The sequence below is a fragment of the Mastigoproctus giganteus genome, chromosome 1 (assembly GCF_048544385.1).
Source record: "Mastigoproctus giganteus isolate SK-2022 chromosome 1, ASM4854438v1, whole genome shotgun sequence".
Lineage (NCBI taxonomy): Eukaryota > Metazoa > Arthropoda > Arachnida > Uropygi > Thelyphonidae > Mastigoproctus > Mastigoproctus giganteus.
The window spans coordinates 81650595-81675195 of NC_143575.1; the positions used below are offsets into that span (position 1 = coordinate 81650595).

Genomic DNA, 24601 nt, shown 5'->3' on the forward strand with positions numbered 1-24601 from the left:
TTTTTGTTTGTAACATAATGCTTGCATATTAAAATTATTTATCATGGTGTATAAAACTGTGAATATTTTATTTAGGTATGACTGATATACTTATATAGTCACTAATCTTTTGAAATGTGCATTTGCTGGACCATATGATGCACTCCTCCCCCCCAGAATATATAGTCCTTGAGACTGTTGCAGACATTCTCTCAGATATACCAAGCTGTGCTTGCTACCTGGGAGTCTAAAATACTTATGGAACTGATGTTCAGGTGATTCTCAAGTCAAGTAGACCTAATTTTCTCCAAGTCCAGAATTCGATCCACAAAGAGACATAGCTGTCACAGACCGTATCTTAAAATCTAGTCACATGGACCCAGCTGGTTGAGATGCTGAGACTTTTGCAATTACTAATGACTGTGCAGAGATTGTTCATTTACCTAGCAGAATAGCAGACAATCCTAATCACTCAGCCAACATGTTGGACCTTTTTCTCATAAACAACCCTTCTAAGTATGTGGTCGAGGTGATTGGTGCTGTAGGCACCAATGATCACAACATGGTGATGGTCTCTTCTCCAATGGAATCTTTCTGTCGTGGCCATTCTCAATCTCGTGTTGTTTGGCATTACAAGAATGCAAAATGGAAAGATCTGCAAGATTTCTTTTCTTTGGTCAGGTTACCGTTTTTGATGTCAACGTTTGCTCAGATCATGTCAGTGAAATTATTCTTGTAAGGATGGAATCCTTTATTCCAAACTCCATCTTAAGATCTCGTCCTTTATCTCAGCCTTGATTTTGATAAATATGGTAAGGCTGTTCAAAAAGAAGAATGTTCCATATCATAATTGCCTTGTTGCCAAATCTTCAGGTTCATTTTCTGACTACACCAAAGCTTGCAACAATTGTAAAGCAGTTATTAATCGGCCCGAACTGCCAGATTTTGAAGAGGCTTAGAATAGAAAACTTGCTTCTTGTCCAAATGGTAGCCAAGCATTGAGATCACTTGCCAACGCTATTAGCTGCAACTTTTGCCCACCTTTTTGAAAACCAGATGGATCTATTGCTGTTTCAGCCAAAGGTAAAGCTAACCTGCTAGCATTCTGCTTTTCTTCTACCTCATATATTGATGATCTTGGTAAACCACCTCCTACCATTCCCAGTACACTCTGTTCAGTGTCTCCTTTTGTCTTTCATCAGAAGGATGTCAGAATAATTTTGAACAGTCCCGATGCCAAGAAAACTCCCGGTCCTGATGGTATTTCTCCACTTGTTCTCAAAACTTTTGCTCTTGAGCTTATTCCTCTTCTGTGTCACCCTTTTTCACTTTTTTATTCTACAGGAGTTTCCTCTTTTGCTTGGAATTTGCTCATATCCATCCAATTCCTAAAAAGATTGACAAATTCCCTTCCATCAAATTATTCTCCCATTACACTTACTTCTGCTCTTTCTAAAGTAATGGAAAAATCATTTAACTGCCACCCCTTAAACTATCTAGAAACCTTCCATCTGATCAATGATCGCCAGTATGGATTCTGCCAGTGTCAACCCACTGGTAATATACTGGCTTATGTTACCTATCTATGGGCAAATTCAGTGGAAAGGTTTGGTGAAACTCAAGCTCTTGACATTTCAAAGGCTTTTGATCATGTTTGGCATAAAGGTGTTCTAAATAAGCTTCTATCTTATGGTTTGCCAACTTACAGTTGGCAAACCGTAAGATATCCAGTTTGGATACCCAATCAAAAATTGGGTATCCAAACTGGATACCCAATTTTTGTAATTTTTGTTTGCCAACTGAATACCCAATTTTTGTAATTGGATATCCAGTTTTATCCAGTTCACTGCTCACTGCAGTAATTGCAGATGGTTCTCTGTCTTCTAACTTCTCCACTAATTTAGGTGTTTCCAAGGCTCAGTTCTTTCTTCCACTCTTTTTCTCTTTTATGTTAATGACCTTTTTCCATTGACGAGTAAGCCTATCCATAGTTTTGTCGATGATAGCACACTGTATTTCACCTTCCAGTTTGAGAAATCTCACCCTGCACAAACAGCTTCAACTTCTCAAATATCCACTATCAATTCTTTAAACTCTGATCCTCAGGTAATTCCCCAGTAGGACAAAGATAACTCAGTTGATTTCAATCCTAAAACTGTGTACTGTCTTATATCTCACAAAAAAAGGATTCTTCTGCTCCTAAGCCTATCTTCAATGACACTAAGATTTATAGACAAAGATCACATATCTCTGTTAGAGATTACCCTGACTTGTAATCTCTCTTGGCATAAGCACGTCACAAATATTGCTTTCTCTGCATCTGAAAAAAGAGTTTTCTCTTTTGCTCTCGGCATTACTTTTCTTCCAAACAGCTGTTCACTCTGTACAATCTCAAATCTGCCCTGCCATGGAATGTTGTTCCACATCTGGGGTGGTGCCCACAAAACCTCTCTCAGGCTTCTAGATTCCATCAAAAGAGAACAGTTAGGTTAATTAATGTCTCATCGCCAACAAAGTCTCTCCACTCTCTGTCTCATAGACGTACTGTTTCTATTGTATGGCTTTTATGTAGATACTTCCATGGGTACTGTTCTTCTGAATTGGCTTCCACGATTCTCTCTTTCTCTGTCTTCCAAAGCAGTCCAAACACATGCCACAACCAGTCAGAAACCTTTTACTGTCCAACTTCATACTCACAGAACCAATTTTTCTTCTTCTTTATTTATTCCTTCAACTTCTGTTTTTCTGGAACCTTCCCTTCATGTGTATTACTTCGAAATTTCAATTGACAGATATTCAGGTCTAATGTAGTAGTAGCATGTGATGCAAGAAAGCAAGTGTATGAGCTTATGGTATGAGCATCAGCCAAAAAAAAAAAAAAAATCACACCATTCCCTCCAAATACCTGTCCAGTTCCTCCTTAAATTTATTCAACCTATCAACTTCCACAACGACAGATGGAAGTTTGTTCCAGCAATTAACCACCCGCTGGCTAAAGGCAAATTTCCGCACATCTGTTCTACATCTGTCCTTTCTTAATTTGAATTTATGTTCGTAATCTGAGGTTCGTAATCTGAACAAGTGGAAGGATCCCATCAGAATTCAGCGTGCTCAACCCATTCAAGGCCTTATACACCTCAATCAGATCACCGCGCAGGTGCCCAGTCTCCAGCCACTGCAATTTGCAGAACTTAAGCCTCTCTTGGTAAGAGTATCCCTTCATTCCCCTCACCAATCTTGTTGCCCTTCTCTTGTTGCCCTTTACTTGAGCTTATGCTCAAGTAAATCTACATGCTTCCTAAAATGAGGCTGCTAGACCTGTACGCAGTACTCAAGCCGTGGCCTGACCATTGCCTTATACAGAGGGACAATCACCTCCTTCTCCCTGCTAGCAAAATTCCTATATATCATTGACAAAACCCCATGACATGCCCTGGCAGCCTGTCTGCATTGCTCAGAAAACTTCATATCTGACTGCACAATTACTCCCAGGTCTTTTTCATTTTCTACCACCTTAAGTGTAGTACCACACAGTTGGTACGTTTCTCTGGGGTTACTTTTACCCATATGCAGTACTTTGCATTTGTCAAGGTTAAACTTCAGTTGCCACTTCTTAGCCCATCTGCCCAAATTATCTAGATCCTGTTGCAGTAGCACACTGCCATTACACCTGCCAACCTTTGTATCATCTGCAAACTTCGACATTAAGCCTGATATACCTTCATTAATATCATCAATAAATATACAAAACAACAGTGGATCCAACACCGAACCCTGTGGGACTCCATTAATAAGATTAGTCCACGAAGAGCAACACCCATTGATTACCACCCTCTGTCTTCTCCCACTTAACCATCCTTTTATCCATTGTAGCAACTTACCCTTAATACCATTCTGCTCCAATTTGTACAATAGTCTGCCATGCGCAACAGTGTCAAAAGCTTTCCTGAAATCCAAATATATGATATCAAAATTATTTTTTGCATCCAGTTCCTTTGTAATCACATCATAATATCCTATCAAATTTGTCAGACAAGACTTTCCCTCAACAAACCCATGCTGTGTCTGAATTATTGCTGCAGTCTTGTCTAGATGACCCTGCAATGCATCTTTAACCACTGATTCCATTATTTTACCCGGAACAGAAGTTAAACTAACTGGTCTGCAATTACTCGTATCACCCTTCGATCCATCTTTGTGATTTGGGGATACATTTGCACATCTCCAGTCCGTGGGTACCTCCCCTGAGTCCAATGATGCTCTCATAATTATGGCTAAGGGTTTGCTTAGTTGCTTTGCCATCTCGATCCCATCCACCCCAGGTGCTTTTCTTGTTTAACTTCAACAATTTCTCCTCCACTTTGCTGTCAGTTATTACAAAATCATTAAGTATCCTGCTACAATTTGATAACCTTCTGCCATTTTCAAACCTTAATAATTCCTCATGTGTGAATGTCGATGCAAAATACTCATTCAGTTTGTTTGCTATCTGAGCAGGATCATCAGCAGTCGAACCATCGATGTCAAGTGGACCAATCAGATTCATCCCCTTCCTTTTACAGTTTATATAAGTAAAGAAATCCTTGCTGTTTTTCTTAGCATCTTTTGCCAAGGATTTCTCGAAATCTGCCTTCGTCTGCCTAACCTCTTTTGTGACCTGATTACAGACTAGCTTATATCTGCCATAGGCTTCTGAGTCGCTTGATAATTTATATGCATCCCATGCATTTTTCTTCTCTGTTACGAGTCTCATTAGTTCATTAGATAACCATTTTGGCCTAAACCTTGAACAATATTTCTTAATAGGTATGAAACGTTTAGTAGCATCCAAGATTAATTCCTTGAATGCTTCCCACTTAGAATTTACTGTTGGTAACATCGTCAGTTTATCCCACTGTACAGAATTTAAAAACTGTCGGAGACCACTGTACTCACCCTTACGGAAGCAAAAACCCTTTCCTTTATCCCTGATGGTAATTAAATCTTTAAGTAAATCCCACATCAGTACACTGTGATCACTGCCACCTAGTGGTTCCTTTATCGCAAATTCTTAATACACGAATGATCACTGCTGATAACCACATCAAGAGTATTACTCTCTCTGGTTGCCTCTCGAACATGCTGCTGCAGAAAACAATCATCCAATAAATCCACAAAAGTCTGACTAGTGTGTGAGTGACCAACCCACAAGTTCCAGTCAATATCTGGGAAGTTAAAATCCCCCATTATAAGACATTCTGATTTACTGGCCCACTCTATTTCTCTGTATAATTGTTCATTGTACTCATTCGAGTCATTAAGCTTATAAAACACTCCTACTCTTATTTTTTCTTTCGCAGTGCTTATGTCAAACCAAACTGACTCAACAGTGCACTGTTCATCTATATCAACTGGATGCACTTCTTTTTCAAAGAAGATGTCAACAAGCATCTTCTTTGATCTTCTCAACCTTCAACCCATGCCCAGTACTATAGGTTCTAATACTTCTTGTGCTTGGGGTTTTCATAAAAAAAAAAATGTTGACCACAGAATTAATTATTATGTATACAGTTTTGCTTTGACAGCTTGGTTTATTGACCAAAAAGTGATATCCTAGCATTAGTGTACATGCAAGTATACATGCACATATAAGAGTATATGCATATATAAGAGTATACATGCACATGTATTCTCTTAGTTACCCTAACATATTCAATGTATTTATTTGTTCCATGATGACTCACAGTTGGGGCAGAAGTCCCAGACACCTTGCTTTCCAGTCTGCTGCATGTACCAATAGTAGCAGTACAAGAATCACTTTTGCCTCTGCCTGCAGCTCTAGTTAAGTTATTAGTCTGTGTATCCTCCCAAGCTAGTCTTCTGACCTACCTAGCGCTGCCTCGATAACATCAGAAAATATTCTTGCACTCCCTTCTATTCAATTATATCACAACCCAATAAAAAAAGTCTATCCTGTTAAAAAGTGTAGACCATGCTGAGAAAAATTTTACCCCATGAGTCTTGTGCAATCTCTCCATGGCTGAATTGATTGACAAGGCTCTCAACAATACTCCCTCCTATCTTGTCTAGGTAGAATTGCAGACACTTTCAAATTCAGTGTTTAACTCAAATATTTTACTCTCTGTTACTCATGCCCCTAAATGGAACAAATATGTTCATGTGGTATCTGTGAGATACCTTCCTTTGTTTGAATTATAAAAAATTAAGGTTTAGCATTTTTACTAAATTGAAAACAATTCTTTATTTGATTATGATTGCTGAACTGAGTTACAAAATATCGATGGTGCAATATGGTCCAAGTTGCTGATGTGCTGAAAACCCTACAACAACAACAAAATATTGAACGAAAAGAAACAAGAAAGAAATAGTTAGGAATTAACAAGGTTAAAATAAACAAGAAGAACCAATAATAATAAGGATAAAGAAAGTTTTTATTGTATTTTTAAGAATTTTTGTGTTGAAAAATTGAAACATGAATTGAAACATGAATGCTTAAATGTTGTCAAGGACACTACTGACACTATGCTGCTGCAACAGAATCTGGAAAGGTTGAGCAGATGGGCTGAGAGGTGGCAAATGAAGTTTAACATTGACAAATGTAAAGTATTGCATATGGGAAACAGTAACCCCATAGCAACGTATCAACTCTGTGGTACTACACTGACAGTGGTAGAGAATGAAAGGGACCTAGGGGTGGTTGTGCAGGCAGATATGAAGTTCTCTGAGCAGTGCAGACGGGCTGCAAGAGTAGCTCATGGTGTATTGTCAATGATATATAGGAATTTTTCTAGCAGGGATAAGGAGGTGATTATTCCCTTGTATAAGGCAATGGTCAGGCCACACCTAGAGTACTGTATACAGGTCTGGAGGCCTCATTTCAAGAAGGATGTAGAGCTGCTGGAACGAGTACAGAGAAGGGCAACAAGATTAGTGAATGGAACAAAGGGTTGCTCTTATGAAGAAAGGCTTAAGTTTTGCAAATTACAGAGTCTGGAGACTAGGCACCAGCGAGGTGATCTGATAGAGGTGTAAAAAGCCTTAAATGGTTTGAGCATGCTCAATGCTGATGGGATTCTCCCTCTTGCTCAGAATAATCACCTGAGAGGGCATAAATTCAAATTGAGGAAAGACAGATGTAGGATAGACGTGCGGAAATTTGCCTTTAGCCAGCGGGTGGTTGGTTGGTGGAACAGACTTCCATTCCTTGTCATGGAAGTTGATAGCCTAAATAAGTTTAAGGCTCAGCTGGACAGGTATTTCGAACGAACAGAGGGGTGAAGTGGAAGTGGTTGTTTTTTATTTATTTATTTATTTTTTTTGTTTTTTGGCTGATGCTGCATAAGCTTGCTTTCTTGCATCAAATGCCTCTACTAATGCTAAAATGCTAATGCTAATGGTTTCTGGCAGATAAATGTTGTGTATTTTATTTATTTATTTATTTATTTATTTTTGGCTGTTCATGTTTAGCCGGTGAAACCAATGCTCTATGACAAAATTAAACAATTCATGCTGCTGTCTAACAGATGCCATATGAGAATGGGAATTGCCTATAAGAAAAGTTGACTCTTTTGCTTGCCCGGCATCTGTTAAATGCACACAGCGAATTTACCATGAAGCTAATGAAGCTTAAGCTTCAGGGCCCCTCACTTGTACAGGGCTTTCCAAGGCCCAGGGATAAGCCCTAGCAATGTGTTCACTTGGTCATATGTTTTTGTAAAATTTGAAAAAGTAAGATATTTTAACCACAGTCAGTTCAGACTGCTGTCTCTTTCCACTCCGACTTTCCCTCCATCACACTTCCTCTTGTGTCTGGTGGCATTGGAGTGGTTACCAACTTTAAGAAAAAGAATACAAAGAAATTTTGCATTCTTTTTCATAAAGAGGGCCCTAAAATTGTATAAGCTTCAGGCTCCACAAAACCTGGATCTGCCTCTGTTTGTAGCATATTGAAATGAATACAGACTGTACTGTATAATGAGTTAGAGAATATTATTGAGCAGAGGTACATGGGAGGGTTTAATTTCATTGAGTGGTTATTGCTTTCAGAAATGTTTGGTTGTTTCAGAATGTTTCACCTACTGCTAAACAGAAACATTTCTTAAATAAGCATCACCAAATGCAGTTCTTAACATTTGGACAATGCGTAATGTGGTGACACCTTTTCCAGTGCTTATTCATCATCTTGATTATCTTCCTCTGCTGCTTCTCTTGTAATAGTCTTTGAACTTGATCAGACCTTATATTCCATGAATTGGGACTATTTTAGTTTCAAAAGACTTATAAACTGCCTAAAATTTAATTTTACATTAGCTTAAAATTTGCTTTGATTGGATAGTTGAAAATTGCCTACAACTTTTCCTTTTTTCTTTCTTTTACTGTTTAACTATTCAAAGTGGTATATTAATTTTTTTTATAATCTGTTATCTTTATTTAACTAATGATATTAAGTATACAGTTAACACAAAACTGTTAATTATGATTACTGCAAAACAAATTGATTTTAAAAGTAAATTTTATTTCATTTGTTAACTTGATTTAATATATGAATTCTTCTCCCAAACGTTTGAAAACTTTGCCTTCTCAAGCATTCAAAGATTACTAAGGCAACTATTTTGCATAGTTGCCCTAGATATTTGCTAGGCCATTTTGGCTAGTGGAGTGATTGTGATTGCTGCTCTGTGTAGAAGTGGCTTAAGTTAAAATCCCTTTAATACGGGAGTAACTTTTAATGGAAATTTTTCACAATGTGACCAAGTTTATCGGTCTCAGTTGATTTTTCATCCTGCCAAGCCTACTTAGAATACATGTGATATATATATTTATATATATTAATGCCTTATTGCCTTCAGCATTTATTCTGAAACAACCAAACCTATATGTCAGCTTTTCTCTCCTTCGTTTGAATTTTCTGAACATGTAACTTGCACTTTTTGATGGCCCATATAGTATACATAGATTCAAAGAGGGTGTATTGCATTGATCATATTTTGGAATTAAAAGTTGCAATTTGCGTTTATATCAATCTTTTTCAAAATAGGTACAGAGCATGGGTTTACCTTCAACTGGGCTACTTTGTATGTGTGGGTGCCTCCATAGCCAGGTGGGCAGGAGCAGCAGTGCGTAGTACACGCTTCTTGATTAGACCCGGGTTCGAGCCCGTGACCACCAAATACGGAGGATGTGGAAAGGTCAGGGAATGACCACCGCATATCCCCGGATTATATGGCCTTAGTTGCTAATGCTCCTAAAAACCAAATAACAACAACAACTTTGTATGTGTATGTACATTAGTAATGCTGTGACTTGTGCCCTTTTTTGATTTCAGAAGTCAAATGAGTTCGAAGATTTACGAACATTTGTTAAAAGAGGCGAAGAGTTATGTAAAGAACTTGTAAACATCATGCAAGAAAGGTATGTATTGATGTTAAAATAGTGTATATGTAATTAATTTCAATAGCTTTTAAAAACTGTTATTTTGGAAGTTACATTAACAATCATAGATACACCAAAAACTTAAGTAACTAATTAGTTGAAGTACCTAGGGAAATTCAATATTTCATGCATGATAAATCTGTGAGCAAATCCTAATGGTTCCTAATAAATTACTAACTTGAGTTTCACAAAATGTGCTCTGACCTATTCTCCTCTACCATCCCCACTGTTACTTAGATTTCTTTCATTAACTCATTAACGTCTATGAAAAAACTACCTATCAAAACTCATTTAGCTCAATATTATGGCGAGATTATAAGTCAAGGAAACAAAACCAAAATTTCAAAGGAAATATATTTATTTTTTTTAGAAAAATTGGTGTCCTCAAATGGGGACGTTAAGCAGATAAGTGGTATTTTTCGAAGCAGCCTTTTTCAATGCACATTGTTTTCTGACATTTGTTACTTGACCACCTAGCTTTCATGTGACAAACACAACATTTTATTGCCTATCAAGTTTTTCTGGAAAGTGATGGCCTTCACTAATTTTCATGGAACTTCCAGCTTTTCGCTTCTTATTGCTTGATGCAGCATCTTTCAAATAACTTCGTACTGTGTTTCGACGAAAATCTAATTGATTCATTGTTGTCATTTGGTGCAACTTCCACACATATCCAACATGTATGTAAACAGGACCCACCACCATTTCTTGCCTCTTATCGCTATCCTGTGCAAAGATATACATTGGTCATGGGCATCTAAGCCACCTATTCCATTATTGTATGATGCAAATGATGGAGGTTGTTCTACATTGATCTTAGCTTTTGCAGTTTTTGACCAACATTTTACAACATTATTGTAACAACATTTACAACATTATTGTAATGGTTGAACAAAATCATAATTGGTAAAAATAGAACATATGTTGTTATCTTTCCATTTTATACATCATATACAGTTGATGACATCAAACCTATAGTCATAAGTACCTTTTTCCTTTTTTTTTTTTTTTTTTTTTTTTCATTTTTTTAGTTGCCATAATAGTGTTGAACTTGATTGTCCCTCACAGTTCCTTTAGCTCTTATTTCTTCTTTTTCAAAAATATCATCAACGAGTACATTGAAAAATAATTGTCGAAGACAGCTACTTGGTTTGATGGATCTGACACTTGTTCCAATAAATCAATAACCACTCTTGCACCTACAGATATACTCTTCACATTTTTGTTTGCTTTAGTTGGTTTTCCGCAATATACATCAAAAGCTTAGCAATACCCAGAAGAACTACTTATCATCCAAATTTTGTAACTGAACCTCACTGGTTCCCCCTTGATAAATTGTTTGGCTGGATTATGTCCAAAATACTTCACCATTAACAGATTCTTGTGAAAAAAAAAATCGACGTTGGCTCCATGGAGCCGAAGGTGGATCTGTGAATAGAGTCATGTAAAATGAAAAAATACAATTTAAGCTTAATAAAATAGTTTTATTTTATTCAGTATTTTCATTTACAATCAACAAGGTTTGTGGTAACCTTTCCATGTTTGCACTGTTCTTTCGATGTTGATGGCCGGACATCTGCTTCTAATTGATCTTGCTCGTGTTTACGCTTACGACTTTCTCTCTCTTGCTTTCCGCCACCGACTTTGGTGCTTGCTTTTCAGCATTAGATTTGTTATTTTGTCGAAATCTTTGAACATGTTTAGTTTATGTAACTTCCGGCATCATCACAACTTAACTAAATGGAACACAACCACACTGCCCGACAAATGCAAAGTAACTGAACGAAGTAGTTACTTTAACGAGTTGTTCAACTCTCGAAAACTAAAAACCCGATTTGAAATGTAACCCGATTTTGAAACCCGATTTGCATCACTATTACTCGGAACCATAAGAGCTACATCAAAACTATTTATAGATGTAAAAACTACATTTCCTACTGAACAATTTTGTGCTTACTGTTTTATGTCTATCTATCATAGTTTAGTGTTATTGGGAGTGAAAGTAACCAAGGGGCAACAACAAATGATCAAAATGTGAACTTTTTAGTTTTTTTCGAAAAAAATTATGTTAAATATGAAAATTTCTAATTTTTTCTTGCATATTCATCGACAGCATTATATACATGACAAAATTAGTATAAATTGTTTATGCTATTGTCTATTAGTTTTGGAGATATAACAGCAGTTAGACATTTCACTTTTCATGGCAGCCTGAGTGCCGTAGGGTATCCCCAGCATAGACGTTATATCCTGTCAAAAGCAATATTGCGATAAAGCTTCTCATTTCTTTGTTGGTGATAGTAAATTCATGATTGTTTTTTTTTTTTGTTGAGCATATATTATCGTTTGTTTGCATATATAGTCTACGATTTCATCACTAAAAAGTTTTTCGAATATTTTGAGTGGGGACAAATCTTTTAAGTCATTTTTCACAGCATCTAACTCACTTGTAAAACAAAGTTCATTTGTTCTGAAAGTGCATAATCTGGATGTCTCTTTAGCCATTTTGCTTTTTCGAAATCAAGATATATCGTTGAAACACTACCACTTTTTATCTTCTGGAACAACATCTTTTTTCCAGGGGTAAAACATCTTTTTCATTGGCATCTTCAAATGAAATTTCGATAGAAACAGGAATTTTTTTTGGAAATGAATTAAGGTCCTGTAAAACATCTTCATCGAACTCTTCACAATCTGCCAACTTGTCCAAATTTGGAGGTAATATGCAAATTTCAAAAACCTCATTATTATTAGATTCTTGATTTGCAACATCTTCAATAGCTTCCTCAAGTCTGGTGTATTTCTTCTTGCCATAAAAAATCTTCAGTTCCATTATTGCCCAGTTTATGATTCACTATAAACAAAAATAAAATTTATATACAGTAACGTCTGTCTCAGTTTGAGGACCATAGGATATAAACAAAACAAAAATAACTAGAAAAAATGTAATAAATAAAATTTTATTCTTACTTACAGCATATATTGTGTCTCTATATATATATTACATATATTGTGTCTCTATATTTGATTGTAAAACAAAGACAATTAAAAACACTGTATTAAAAAAAAAATTTGATGATAACTTCCGTAATAAATTGGCCTCTTGCAACGGTTACAAGATTGATACTGAAGACATCTAGTGCTGACGGTGGTATATGAATCATTTCCTGATATTTATAGATAAACAATATAGAGAAATATTTTATGGAATTGCGACAGTTTCAAAATAATAACATTTTGAATTAGTGTTTCCATACAAGTACACCAGGTGCTAATGGGTTAAAACAGTAGTCAATTAGAAAATCATTTCAAGTGGATGTCCTCACATCAGCAAAGCCATCCAGTAGCAGGAGAGTAGCACTGAGGGCATGTGATCACCTTCTGCCTATGCCATGTGTCCACCTCAAGTGCAGTTACAGTTTAGGAAATTCATTGCTGTTGTTTTAGTATTAGTAGTAGAAAATGATGCAAGAAAGCAACCTTATACAGCATCAGCAAAAAAAAATCCATTTCATCTGTCCATCCCCTCCAACAATTAGTAATATCATTAGTAATGGCAAATGGTGCAAAAAAGCAAGCTTATACAGCATCAGCCAAAAAAAAATGAATTCCCATTTCACCTATCTATTCCCTCCAATAGTTTGTCTAGTTCTTCCTTGAATTTAATGAAACTATCCACTTCCACAATGGATGGAAACTTGTTCTAGCAATCATTCACCCATTGGCAGCAAACTTCCACACATCTATTCTGCAACCATCCTTTCTCGATTTGAATTTATATCCCCTTTAGAGCAAGAGAAAGAGTCCCACCAGCATTTACTTTGCTCAAGCTATTCAAAACCTTTAAACATCTCAATCAGATTACCTCACAGGTACTCTGATTGAGGTGTTTCCAGATGCTACAATTTGCAGAACTTATGCCTTTCTTGCTTAGAGCACCCCTTTGTTCCCTTCTCTGTACCCATTTCAGCAGCCCTATATCCTTCCTAAAATGAAGCATATAGGCCTGTATGCAGATGTGGCCTGATCACTGCCTTATACAATGTGATAATCACCTCTCTATTCCCGCTAGAAAAATTCCTGTATATCATGTACAAAACCCCATGAGCTGCCCTGACTGCCTGTCTGCACCACTCAGAGAACTTCATTATCTGACTACACGATACAATTACAAAATATGCAAAATTCCACTACACTGAGTTATCACACAGTTTGTATGTTACTCTGGGATTACTGGTACTCATATGCTGTTCCTTGTTTGTCAGTGTTAAAGTTCAATTGCTATGTCTCAGCCCATATTCCTAATTTTTTCTAGATCATGTTGCAGCAGCATACCTTCATTACTGTCATTAACCACCCTGCCAACCTTTGTATCACCTGCAAACTTTGACATTAAGCCTAGTATAATGATACCCTCATTGATATCATTAATAAATGCAGAAAACTATAATAGACCAAGCACTGAACCCTGTGAGACTCCACTAATAACATTAGTCCCCAAAGAGCAGTGTCCATTGATAACCACTCTGTCTTCTCCCACTCAACCATCCCTTTATCAAAAGCAGTAACTTGCCATTAATGTCGCACTGCTCCAATTTTTGTAGCAGTATTTTATGTGCAACACTATCAGAAGTTTCCTGAAATCCACGTATATGATATTGAAATTATTTTTTGCATTCGGTTCATTTGTCACTGCATCATACCATCCAGTTAGATTGGTCAGACAAGGTCTCTCCTTAACGAACCCGTGCTGTGACTAAATATAACTGCAGTACTGTGTAGATGGTCCTGAATCACTTCTTTAACAAGTGACACCATTATTTTCTTTGAAACAGAAGTTAAGCTAACAGGTCTGTAATTACTCGTGTCACCCTTTGATCCCCCTTTGTGAATTGGGGATAAGTTCACATATCTCCAGTCCAGAGGGACCTCTCCTGAATCCAGAGATGCTCTTATAATTATGGCTAAGGCTTTGTTACCTCCCTTAATATAATTGGATAGATCCCATCCACCCCAGGTGCCTTTTTTATATTTAATTTTGGCAGTTTCTCTTCCATTTTCCTCACAGTTATTACCAAATCATTTAGCTCCCTGTTAGGGTGTGATAAACTTTTGGCATCCACTTCCCTAAAGAATTTCTCATTTGTGAATGTAGATGGAAAATACTTATTCAGTTTGTCAGCAAACTGAGCAGGATCATCAACAATTAAACTATTGATATCAAGTGGACTGATGTGATTCATCCCATTTCTTCTAGTGTTTACATACATAAAGAAGTCTTTGCATCATTTGCCAAAGGTTTCTCATAATGTGCCTTATCTTGCCTAACCTCTTTTGTGACTTGATTGGAGACTAGTTTATATCTTTATATCTATCGCAAGCTTCTGTATCACCTAATAATTTATATAAATCCTGTGCATAAATTATCACCTAATAATTTATATGCTTCCTGTCCTCCATTATTTTTTCTTCTCTTCCGTGATCTAACAAGATACATCAGGCCCCCGTTATAATGCGGTTTGCTTTACGCTGATTCGCTATAATGCTGTTCTTATATTATAACCCATATCTGACTATAACGCTATCACAGATCACTATAACACTCTTTGACAGATTGCATTTTTGGCATATTTAATGAAATCATTTCATTTGATGGAGTCGATAGCTTGAAAATGAATAGCAAAACAGCATTAAAACGTTTCCCATGCCGACTTAAGAAATTTTCCCACGCTCAGTGAAATTTTCTCGCACACTAATTTAATTGCAGTACAGTCACTTGTTACATAGTTCCGAGTTCACATTTTAAAAAATGATCAAGTATATTGCTTGAAATATTTGCGTTATATGCATTTATCCGAAGTCTAGTCATCACTCAGTACAGTATTAGACATTGTGCATATCGGACAGTTTACTTGAACATTATATCGTAATTAATGCAGCCAACGCAGTTACATTTTCGAAGAGTTAATAATGGCCGATAAGAATGAAAAACCAACGTCTGGGCGCAGTACGAAGACTATAAATGTAAAAAAAAGACTGAATTTGAAAATTAAATTAGACATTTTGAAGCAAATCGATTCCCGTCAGCGACAAGTGGATGTGTGCCGTAATTTAGGACTTGCAAGTTTAACTGTAAGAACAATTATAAAAAAATAAAGAATTAATTTTAGTAGCAGGAAAGATAGCTGTTCCACTGCAAGCAACTAGGGCTAGGGCGGCTATTAGGATTGAAATGGAAAAGACTTTTAACTAATTTTATTGAAGATAATGTCCAATGCAGAATTCAGTTAAGTTAAATATTATAAAAAAAAAAAATAAAAAAAAAGAGAGAGAGAGAGAGAGAGAGAGAGAGAGAGAGAGAGAGAGAGAGAGATTAGCCAATATGATGATCTGAAGAAAACTCACCTAAAAAAAAAAAAATGTGGACCCATTTAAAACTGGTAAGGGCTGGTTGAATAGATTTAAAATCTAGGGAGAAGCTGCAAGTGCAGATCAAGGAACCAAAACTTTCAAAAAAGAACTTGTTAAAATTATTGAAGAGGGGTGTGTGTTATACTTCTCAACAAGTTTATAACATAGATGAAGCAGGACTTTTGTGGAAACGAATGCCTAAAAGAAGTTTCATATTGAAAGAAGCAAAAAACATGCCAGGTATCAAAGCGGCGAATGATCGGGTGACTTTATTGTTGGGTGGTAACGCTGTGGGGGATTTAAAATTAATACCCCTTTTAGTTTATTTAGAAGAGGGCCAAAGTTCAACCCAAAATTGACACATTTTTATGATTAAATTCATCAATTAAATTAAATCAATTAAAATTAATTTAGATCAATTAAATTCATGATTTTAATTGGAATTTTAAGTTTAATTTTGATACAAAAAGTAGTTACCACATAATTATATACACGTATGTAATGCAGAATATTTTATATGTACAAATATTTGAATATTAAATATTTTGACCGATATTTGTGCATCTTTTCACTACCGTTTATTATTGATTAGGAAATATCCTATGGCACCGACCGCAACTTACAAATACATATGTTACCTTATGGGAATGCGGAGCTCGCTTAGCGCGGATTCACTTAGCACTCTGTTTTTCCTGAACGAATTATCAGTGTTAAGCGGGGGGGTCACCTGTACATGGAAGATACAGCCATTTAGGTCTAAGCTTTGAACAGTATTTCTTAGTTCGTATGAAAGCCTAGTATCTTCTATGATTGTTTCTCTGAATGCATCTAAAAATTCAACCGCTTTCTCATAAACCTCTTTCGGCCTTTCCAAATTCTAGTGTTCATCCCCCCTTCCTTTTTTTAATATATATAGGTCTTGCCACTGAAATCCGCAGAAAATAGGTGGCAGTGTCTGCCAGAGTACTTAAATGATCTACTGGGTGCTTGACCTGCCTCTTTGTGGCAAAGTGTGGGCAAGTGGGTTCCAATAGGGGCACAACGGCTAAATGGTCAGAGAAACAACAGAACATACACTACACAACAAACTACTCTCCACGCACTTTTTAAATCTTTGGCCTTCACAGAGTTCTGTGTCATACAGACAGAGTACACAGTGTGGAGATGGGGGAACCCTTGGTGCCACCAGGCAACTAATGCACTTTACACTATAGATTTGATGTTAGCAAAGTTAGTTTTATTATTAACATTTCAAGTATTGATTGTGTGGTTGTTGTCTGTTTGGTATATATAGCAAAATTGTACTAGTAAGGCACGTGTTCTTTGGTATTGATTTGACCCCACTTTTTCTCCCCACACACCAGCTTAAAATCTTATAACTTGTGTTCTTCCTCACCTTCTGAGGTAAATGAGGTATCATTTTGTTTGTCTCGGGATGTGATTATTTCCTGGAATCTTCTCCCCTCCTTTCTCCCTCGCAATGTCAGATACGGAGAACAAAAGTTATGATAAAGCATCCTGTGGTTCCCTTAAAACACTCCACTAGGAAGAACACCAGATATCACAGACAATAATGACTCTTCTAGAATTATAGTAGACTGCAAGCCACCTCCTGCTAGCAAGTGGAAACCTAGAAAAACTAAAGAAACTATTGATTTGCATCCCCCTTTGGAAGAAGGGGAATTACATCTTGACGAGATTGTAGTAACCTCAGAGGTTGTTCATACATTACAAATGGAAACCATAAGCCCTGAGTCAATGCCAAAGTCACCCTATGGGCATCTTATTGCTACTAAGGACAAACTTGAGAGTATAATGACCACCCAAACTATCAGGATCACAGCTGCTGATGAGTAGCTGCAAAACTGTTGGACTAAGATGGAGGAACAATTAACACAGCTTTATTTGGGAAACGAAGAACTGAAAAGCAAGTTACAGGTCATTACAGACCTGGATAAACAAAATCAACAAGTCTTATACACACACAGGTGCTTAAGACCGGGAAAGAAAATGTACAAGGCCGCCGTAGCCTAGTGGTCAGGCGCGCGGGTGCATAAGTACACGTGCCTTGAGTGACCGGGGTTCAAGCCCGTGACTGCTGAATACGGTGCTGTTTCTTGTATTCTGTCTATCTTGTGAACTCCTCTGACCGTTTGGTCGTCCCGGAGTATAAACAGAAAATTTATTTATTTATTTATTTTACAACTTACCAATTCTCAAAAGCCAGATGACCTTACACATCAGCTGAACAAAGAAAATAATCTGGTCATACTCAGGTCAAAACCCCAGACATCTTAAGTCAAGTGAGGTTGTGAAAAATGCTGTCCTAATAAAATTACCACCAGATCTTTTTCATTCTTCATTAACCTGAGTGTAATACCACACAGTTGGTATGTTTCTCTCGAGTTACTGCTACTCTTATGCAGTACTTTGCATTTGTCAATGTTAAACTTCAATTTCCACTTCTCAGCCCATCTACCTAACTTTTCTAGATCCTGTTGCAGTAACATACTGTCTTTAGTGTCATTAATACCCAACTAAGATGGAAGAACAATTAACACAGCTTTATTTGGGAAACAAATAACTTAAAAGCAAGTTACAGGTCATTATAGACTTGGATAAACAAAATCACCAAGTCTCACACACACACACACACACACACACACACACACACACACACACACACACACACACACACAGGTGCTTAAGACCAGGAAAGAAAATGTACAACCTACCAATGCTCAAAAGCCAGATGACCTTACACATCAGCTGAACAAAGAAAATAACTTGGTCATACTCAGGTCAAAACCCAAGGCCAATCTTAAGTCAAGTGAGGTTGTGAAAAATGCTGTCCTAACAAAATTACCACCTGATCTTTTTTATTCTCCACTAATCTGAGTGAGTACCACACGGTGTGTTTCTCTCGAGTTACTGCTACCCATATGCAGTACTTTGCATTTGTCAATGTTAAACTTCAGTTTCCACTTCTCAGCCCATCTACCTAACTTTTCTAGATCTTGTTGCAGTAACCCTGCCAACGTTTGTATCATCAGCAAACTTGGTCATTAAGCCTGATATACCTTCATCGATATCATTGATAAATACACGAAGCAACAATGGGCCCAGAAGCGACCCCTGGGGGGGACTCCACTAATAACATTAGTCCATGGAGAGCCATGTCTATTTATTACTACTCTCTGCTGTCACCCCCTCAACCATCCCTTTATCCATTGCAGCAACATGCCCTTAATGCCATACCACTCCAATTTGTACAGCAGTCTTCCATGTGCAACGATATCAAAAGCTTTCCTGAAATCCAAGTATATGATATCAAAATTATTTTTTGCATCCAGTTCCTTTGTGACCACATTGTAGTATCCAATAAAATTGGGGAAAAAAAAAGTTTTCCTCTTAAGAAACCCATCTGCTGTGTCTGAATACTCCAGTCTTGTCTAGGTGATCCTGTATCACCTCTTAAACCAGTGACTCCATTATTTTCCCCAGAACAGAATTTAAACTAACAGGTCTATAATTATTTGTGTCACCTTTTAATCCCGTTTGTGAATGGGTGATACATTTGCACATCTTCAGTCCATGGGAACCTCCCATGAATCTAAGGATGCTCTCATAATTATGGCTAAGGGTTTGCTAACTTCCCTTGCTGCCTCCTTCAATATAACTGGATAGATTCCATCCACCCCAGGTGCCTTTTTTATGTTTAACTTCAACAATTTCTCCTTCGCTTTGCTCTCCATTATTACAAAATCTTTTAGCTCCCTGTTAGAGTTTAGTAAATTTCTGTCCTCCCTTTCCTTACAGAATTCCTCATGCCTGAATGCAGATGCAAAATACTCATTGTTTGTCAGCTATCTGCGCAGGATCAACAGTCAAACCACCAGATCAAGTGGACCAATCTAATTCATCCTCTTCCTTCCAGAATTTACATAAGTAAAGAAGTCTGTTGTTTTTCTTTCCATCCTTTGCCAAGGATTTCTCATAATCAGCCTTCACTTGCCTTACCTCCTTTATGACTTGATTACAGACTATATATCTGACATAGGCTTCTGTGTAACCTGATAATGTATATGTAAAGTAAAGACAGTTGTAGAATAGATGTGCAGAAATTTGCCTTTATTCAGCAGATGGTTGATTGCTAAAACAAACTTCCATCTGTCATTGTAGAAGTTGATAACTTAAATTCAAGTCAGAACTAGACAAACATTTGGAGTTAATGGATGGGTGAAATGGGAAGGTTTTTTTGTTTTTTTGGCCCATGCTATATAAGCTTGCTTTCTTGCATCATATGCCTCTGCCAATGCTAAATGATGGTGCCAGTCAAAAACTTGTGTACAGCTCATTGCAGAGTTCCCATATGCTATTTTAAATCAAATGTTTCACTTGCAGTTTTTCCACTATTAAAGTGAATAACATGCACATTGATGAGTACACCTGATATTTTGAAATGCAAGATGTGAAAACATCTTTATTATCGGTTGATGATATCAGACTGCTGTGGGTGAACAGCTTACTGCTTAGGGTAAGAATGAGACAACATCTGAAGATATTTTGCTTTGTTGCAGTGCACTTTGTTGTCTGAACCTTGCACAATGGCAATAATTTGGATACTTTTTGAACCAACCTTGTATTACTGTCTGTCTAAATTTTATATTAGTAAATATAGTGAAACTTCCCTTAACAGACAACTCTCTATATGGGAACATCTCTTTTTGTGGACACTTGTGCTTGAATTCAGTCCAGAAGCATTAGAAATAACATGTTAGATTACCATTCCAAAATGGATACTCTCTAATATGGATGCAGATGCTTAAATAGGCATCTTTTCCTTTTGGTATTTTCAGCCTCTCTAGGAGGTAATTGACACACATACAATTTCATTAGTTAATGGCATTTGTAATGAGGGCAATTAAAGGTCATGCTCATTATAATAATACTAATTAGACTCGTGATTGCCATAAATTACTTATGAAGCAGATAGCACAATGTGTTGTTAATACACTCACTAGTGCTAGCAAGGAATGTTAAACTGATTTGGGCTGTCTGATGCACTTCCACTGTTGCACATTGCTTAGCAAGGCAATAAAATTGCAAAACTTAGAGATGCTGTATCCAATACTTAAAAAAAAAAAAAAAGAAAGAAAGAAAAAAAAAAAAATAGTGTAGCATGTCTGTATACAGGACTCAGACACATAAAAAAGCTCTAGCAACAGACTGCATAGATAATTTTGACCAGTAACTCATGAGGATTTTCTGTATCCACAAATACAAACCTCCACAAACCTCCTTTACAAAATTAAAACATTATTGTGTGAATAGGGTATGATACAAATCTGATACCACTTTCAGGTGATAGAGGATATCTTCAAATTTTTATTCACCTACTGAAAAATTGCACTCTGTAGTAAATGGCAGCATAATCACAAAATAGTAATAATGGTGGAATTTACCAATCCCGAGAAGGCACAGTGCATGCTTTGGTTTTACAAGCTGCAGTCTGCCACTGCTATTATGTATGAATTTTCAACATGGTTTAAAAATAACCCACTGAGTAGATCTACAATTCTGCAATGGTATGGAAAATTCATAAAGGATGCCTCTTCATGCAATCATTCTAGAAGAAGTAGTGGCAACAAAATTCAATAAGCCCATGGTGGAACTTAGTCAAGGAAGTTTTATGCAAAGCCCAGGGAAATCAAGGTAAACAGTGTGTAATATGTTATAACGCTGAGGATGAAACCACACAAGTTACAGCTCGTGCAGAAGCCACTGATTGACAACAAAACCAAGAGGATGGAATTTTGTTGGTAAATTTCTCCATGATTACAGTTTTGCATTATACTGCAGCATGAACATTTTCTTATTTAGTGAATAAAAATTTGAAGGTCTTCTCTATCACTTGGAAGTGGCTTCAGATTTGTGTCATGTACTCTACCCACATGATAACATTTTAGTTTTGTAAAGGAGGTTTATGGATGCCCTATACATTCCATATTCCTATATGTTTGATAAAAATACAATGTGATGCTTGATAATGAGTGATAACGGGTTTTTTGTGCTCTTACATATCACTTTCAGTCAACGGTGAAAAATGGTAGTCATTTAAATAGCTTTTGCCCAGGAAATTTTGAGCAGCAATAGTGGTCAAACTTTTCCTGGGCATTACATTGACTGCATGCTAATTTTTTTTAAGAAATGAAATTTCTTGATGTTTGTGGCAGGGCTGTATTCAGAATTTAAAAATGGAGGGGTTTTGATCTATTACAGGAAGAAGGTATATCCTATTATTTTAATAAAAAAAAATTCTATGTGAGCAAAAACAATGAATATTCACTAAAACTAATAAGCGATATAATTACCTAAAATTAAATGTTGATTTTTAATAAAAGTTGACTATACTGTATGTTTACTAAAAGTTGTATTATTTATTAAAAGTTAAATTAATTAAACATATATGTACAATTATAATCAATAAAAAAAATATTAGTAAGCAACCAGTTAGAGTGAATTTCATTTTTACTAATTATTTAGACCGGCCACACTGACCTTTGCAGAGTTGACACTTTCTTCTGAACCAGTGGTGTCTGCTGTAGAGAGGTTTCACTATATTATGTAACAGATTGAAAAAAATAATAATAAATAAATAAAAAGAACTTTAAAATGCAGCTTATTGCATTTCATAATGAAATGCATAATTATTCAGCAGCAGTGTATGATGTATGTTAATTATTATCGTTAATTTTGAAGAAAAGTCTGGAATGTCATCCAGACAGTTCCAGAATGTAGTTGTGTAGCGTTCCAGCTAAACTGGATCTCTATTTAGAAGTCTTTATTTTATGATTTTTAAGATGTGACAGGTATTAATGTTAAACATGCACTACAAAATTTCCATATTAGAAATAATAGCATATTAATTATTCTGTAGCTTGAAATTTATAGGAATTTTAAATTGTATTACTTTTATTTATTTATATATTTTTTCAGGTCAGAATTAGAAACTTCTTTTGCAAAGAGCCTTTCCAAACTGTCAACCAAAGTTTTGAAAATAGCTAAAGAACTGACTGGGTATCTATTTTAGTTTCATAAGTAATATTTAATCCCATTTGTATTTATTCATCTTGATTGAATGCTTCATAATTTTTAAAACAATTCTGAGTTATAGAAGAACAAAAATTTATTGTCTTTTAAATCATGCTTTTAAGTAATCCATGGTCTTCATGGATTATTTCCATTAAGAGAAAGTGAATTAGCATTAGTAATATGGCAAAATAAAGCAAGCTTATACAGCATCAGCCAAAAAAAACCCCCCTTCCCATTTCACCCATCCGGTCACTCCAAATGTTTGTCTAGTTCTGCCTTGAATTTATTTAAGCTATCAACTTCCACAACAACAGATTGAAGTCTGTTCCAGCAATCAACTACCTGCTGGCTAAAGGCAAACTTCCGTACATCTATTCTGCAACTGTCTTTCCTCAATTTGAATCTATGCCCTCTCAGATCCTTAATCTGAGCAAGTGGACGTATCCCATCAGTATTGAGCATGCTCAAACCATTCAAGGCCTTACACACCTCGATCAGATCACCTTTCAGGTGCCTAGTCTTCAGATGCTGCAACTTGCTGAACCTAAGCCTTCCTTTGTAAGCACACCCTTTTGTTCCTCTCACCAATCTTGTTGCCCTTCTCTGTACTCTTTCTAGCAATTCTACATCCTAAAATGAGGCCTCCAGACCTGAATGCAGTATTCAAGGTGTGGTCTGACCATTGCCTTATATTATACAAAGGGATAATCACCTCCTTACCTCAGTGCGCCTCTGTAGCCAGGTGGGCAGGAGCAGCAGTGTCTAGCACACACTTCTTGATTAGACCAGGGTTCGAGCCCATGACCACCAAATATGGAGGATGTGGGAGGTTAAGAAATGACCACCGCATATCCCCGGAGCAATATGGCCTTAGTTGCTAATTCTCCTAAAAACCAAATAACAACAACTCCTTATCTCTGCTAGCAAAATTCCTGTATATAACTGACTGCACTACTCTGAGTGTAATACCAGACATTTGGTATTTTACTCTGGGGTTACTGCTCTCCATATGCAGTATTAGCATTAGTAGCAGAATATGATGCTAGAAAGCAAAGCTTATACAGCATCAACTAAAAAAAAAAAAAAAAACCACTTTACATTCATCTCCATCTGCTCCAAAAGTTTGTCTAGTTCTTCCTTGAAGTTATTTAAATTACCACTTCCACAACAACAAATCAAAGTATGTTCCAACAATCAACCACTTGCTGGCTAAAGGCAAATTTCTGCACATCTGGTGTGCAACTGTCTTTCCTCAAATTGAATTTATGCCCCCTCAAGTGCGTAATCTGAGTAAGAGGAAGAATCCCAGTACTTTGCATTTGTCAGTGCTAAACTTCAGTTGCTACTTCTCAGCCCATCTGCTTAACTTTTCTAGATCCTGTCACAGTAGCATACTGCAACAAGCCCTCCCAACCTTTGCATCATCTGCAATTACACTATAATAATAATAAAACTGGTTTATTTTTAGGGTAATGTTATGGAACCTCTGCTAATTTTTTGTTCATATAAAGACATACTACACACAAGAGACAAAGAACAAAATATTGCGGTTATGTTCAATGAGTTTGTAAATGGAAGTGATATGTTGTAGTTTTAACTTCTTCCAACAGATGGTGGTACAGAAATTGTCCAGTAAGTTGATGGGTTGGATGTGATTATCCCCTTGTATAAGGCAATGGTTAGG

At 36.5% G+C, this 24601-nt stretch overlaps 1 protein-coding gene across 1 annotated transcript in view; it reads left to right on the forward strand.

Moving 5' to 3' along the window:
* The window catches only part of LOC150090932 (nostrin-like), a 133874-nt gene that overhangs the window by 29647 nt on the left and 79626 nt on the right, over positions 1–24601 (forward strand). Inside the window, exons 2-3 of the mRNA XM_090378105.1 lie at positions 9305–9390; positions 22822–22902. Coding sequence (XP_090234231.1) covers positions 9305–9390; positions 22822–22902 — 167 coding nt within the window. The remainder of the gene's footprint in view (positions 1–9304; positions 9391–22821; positions 22903–24601) is intronic.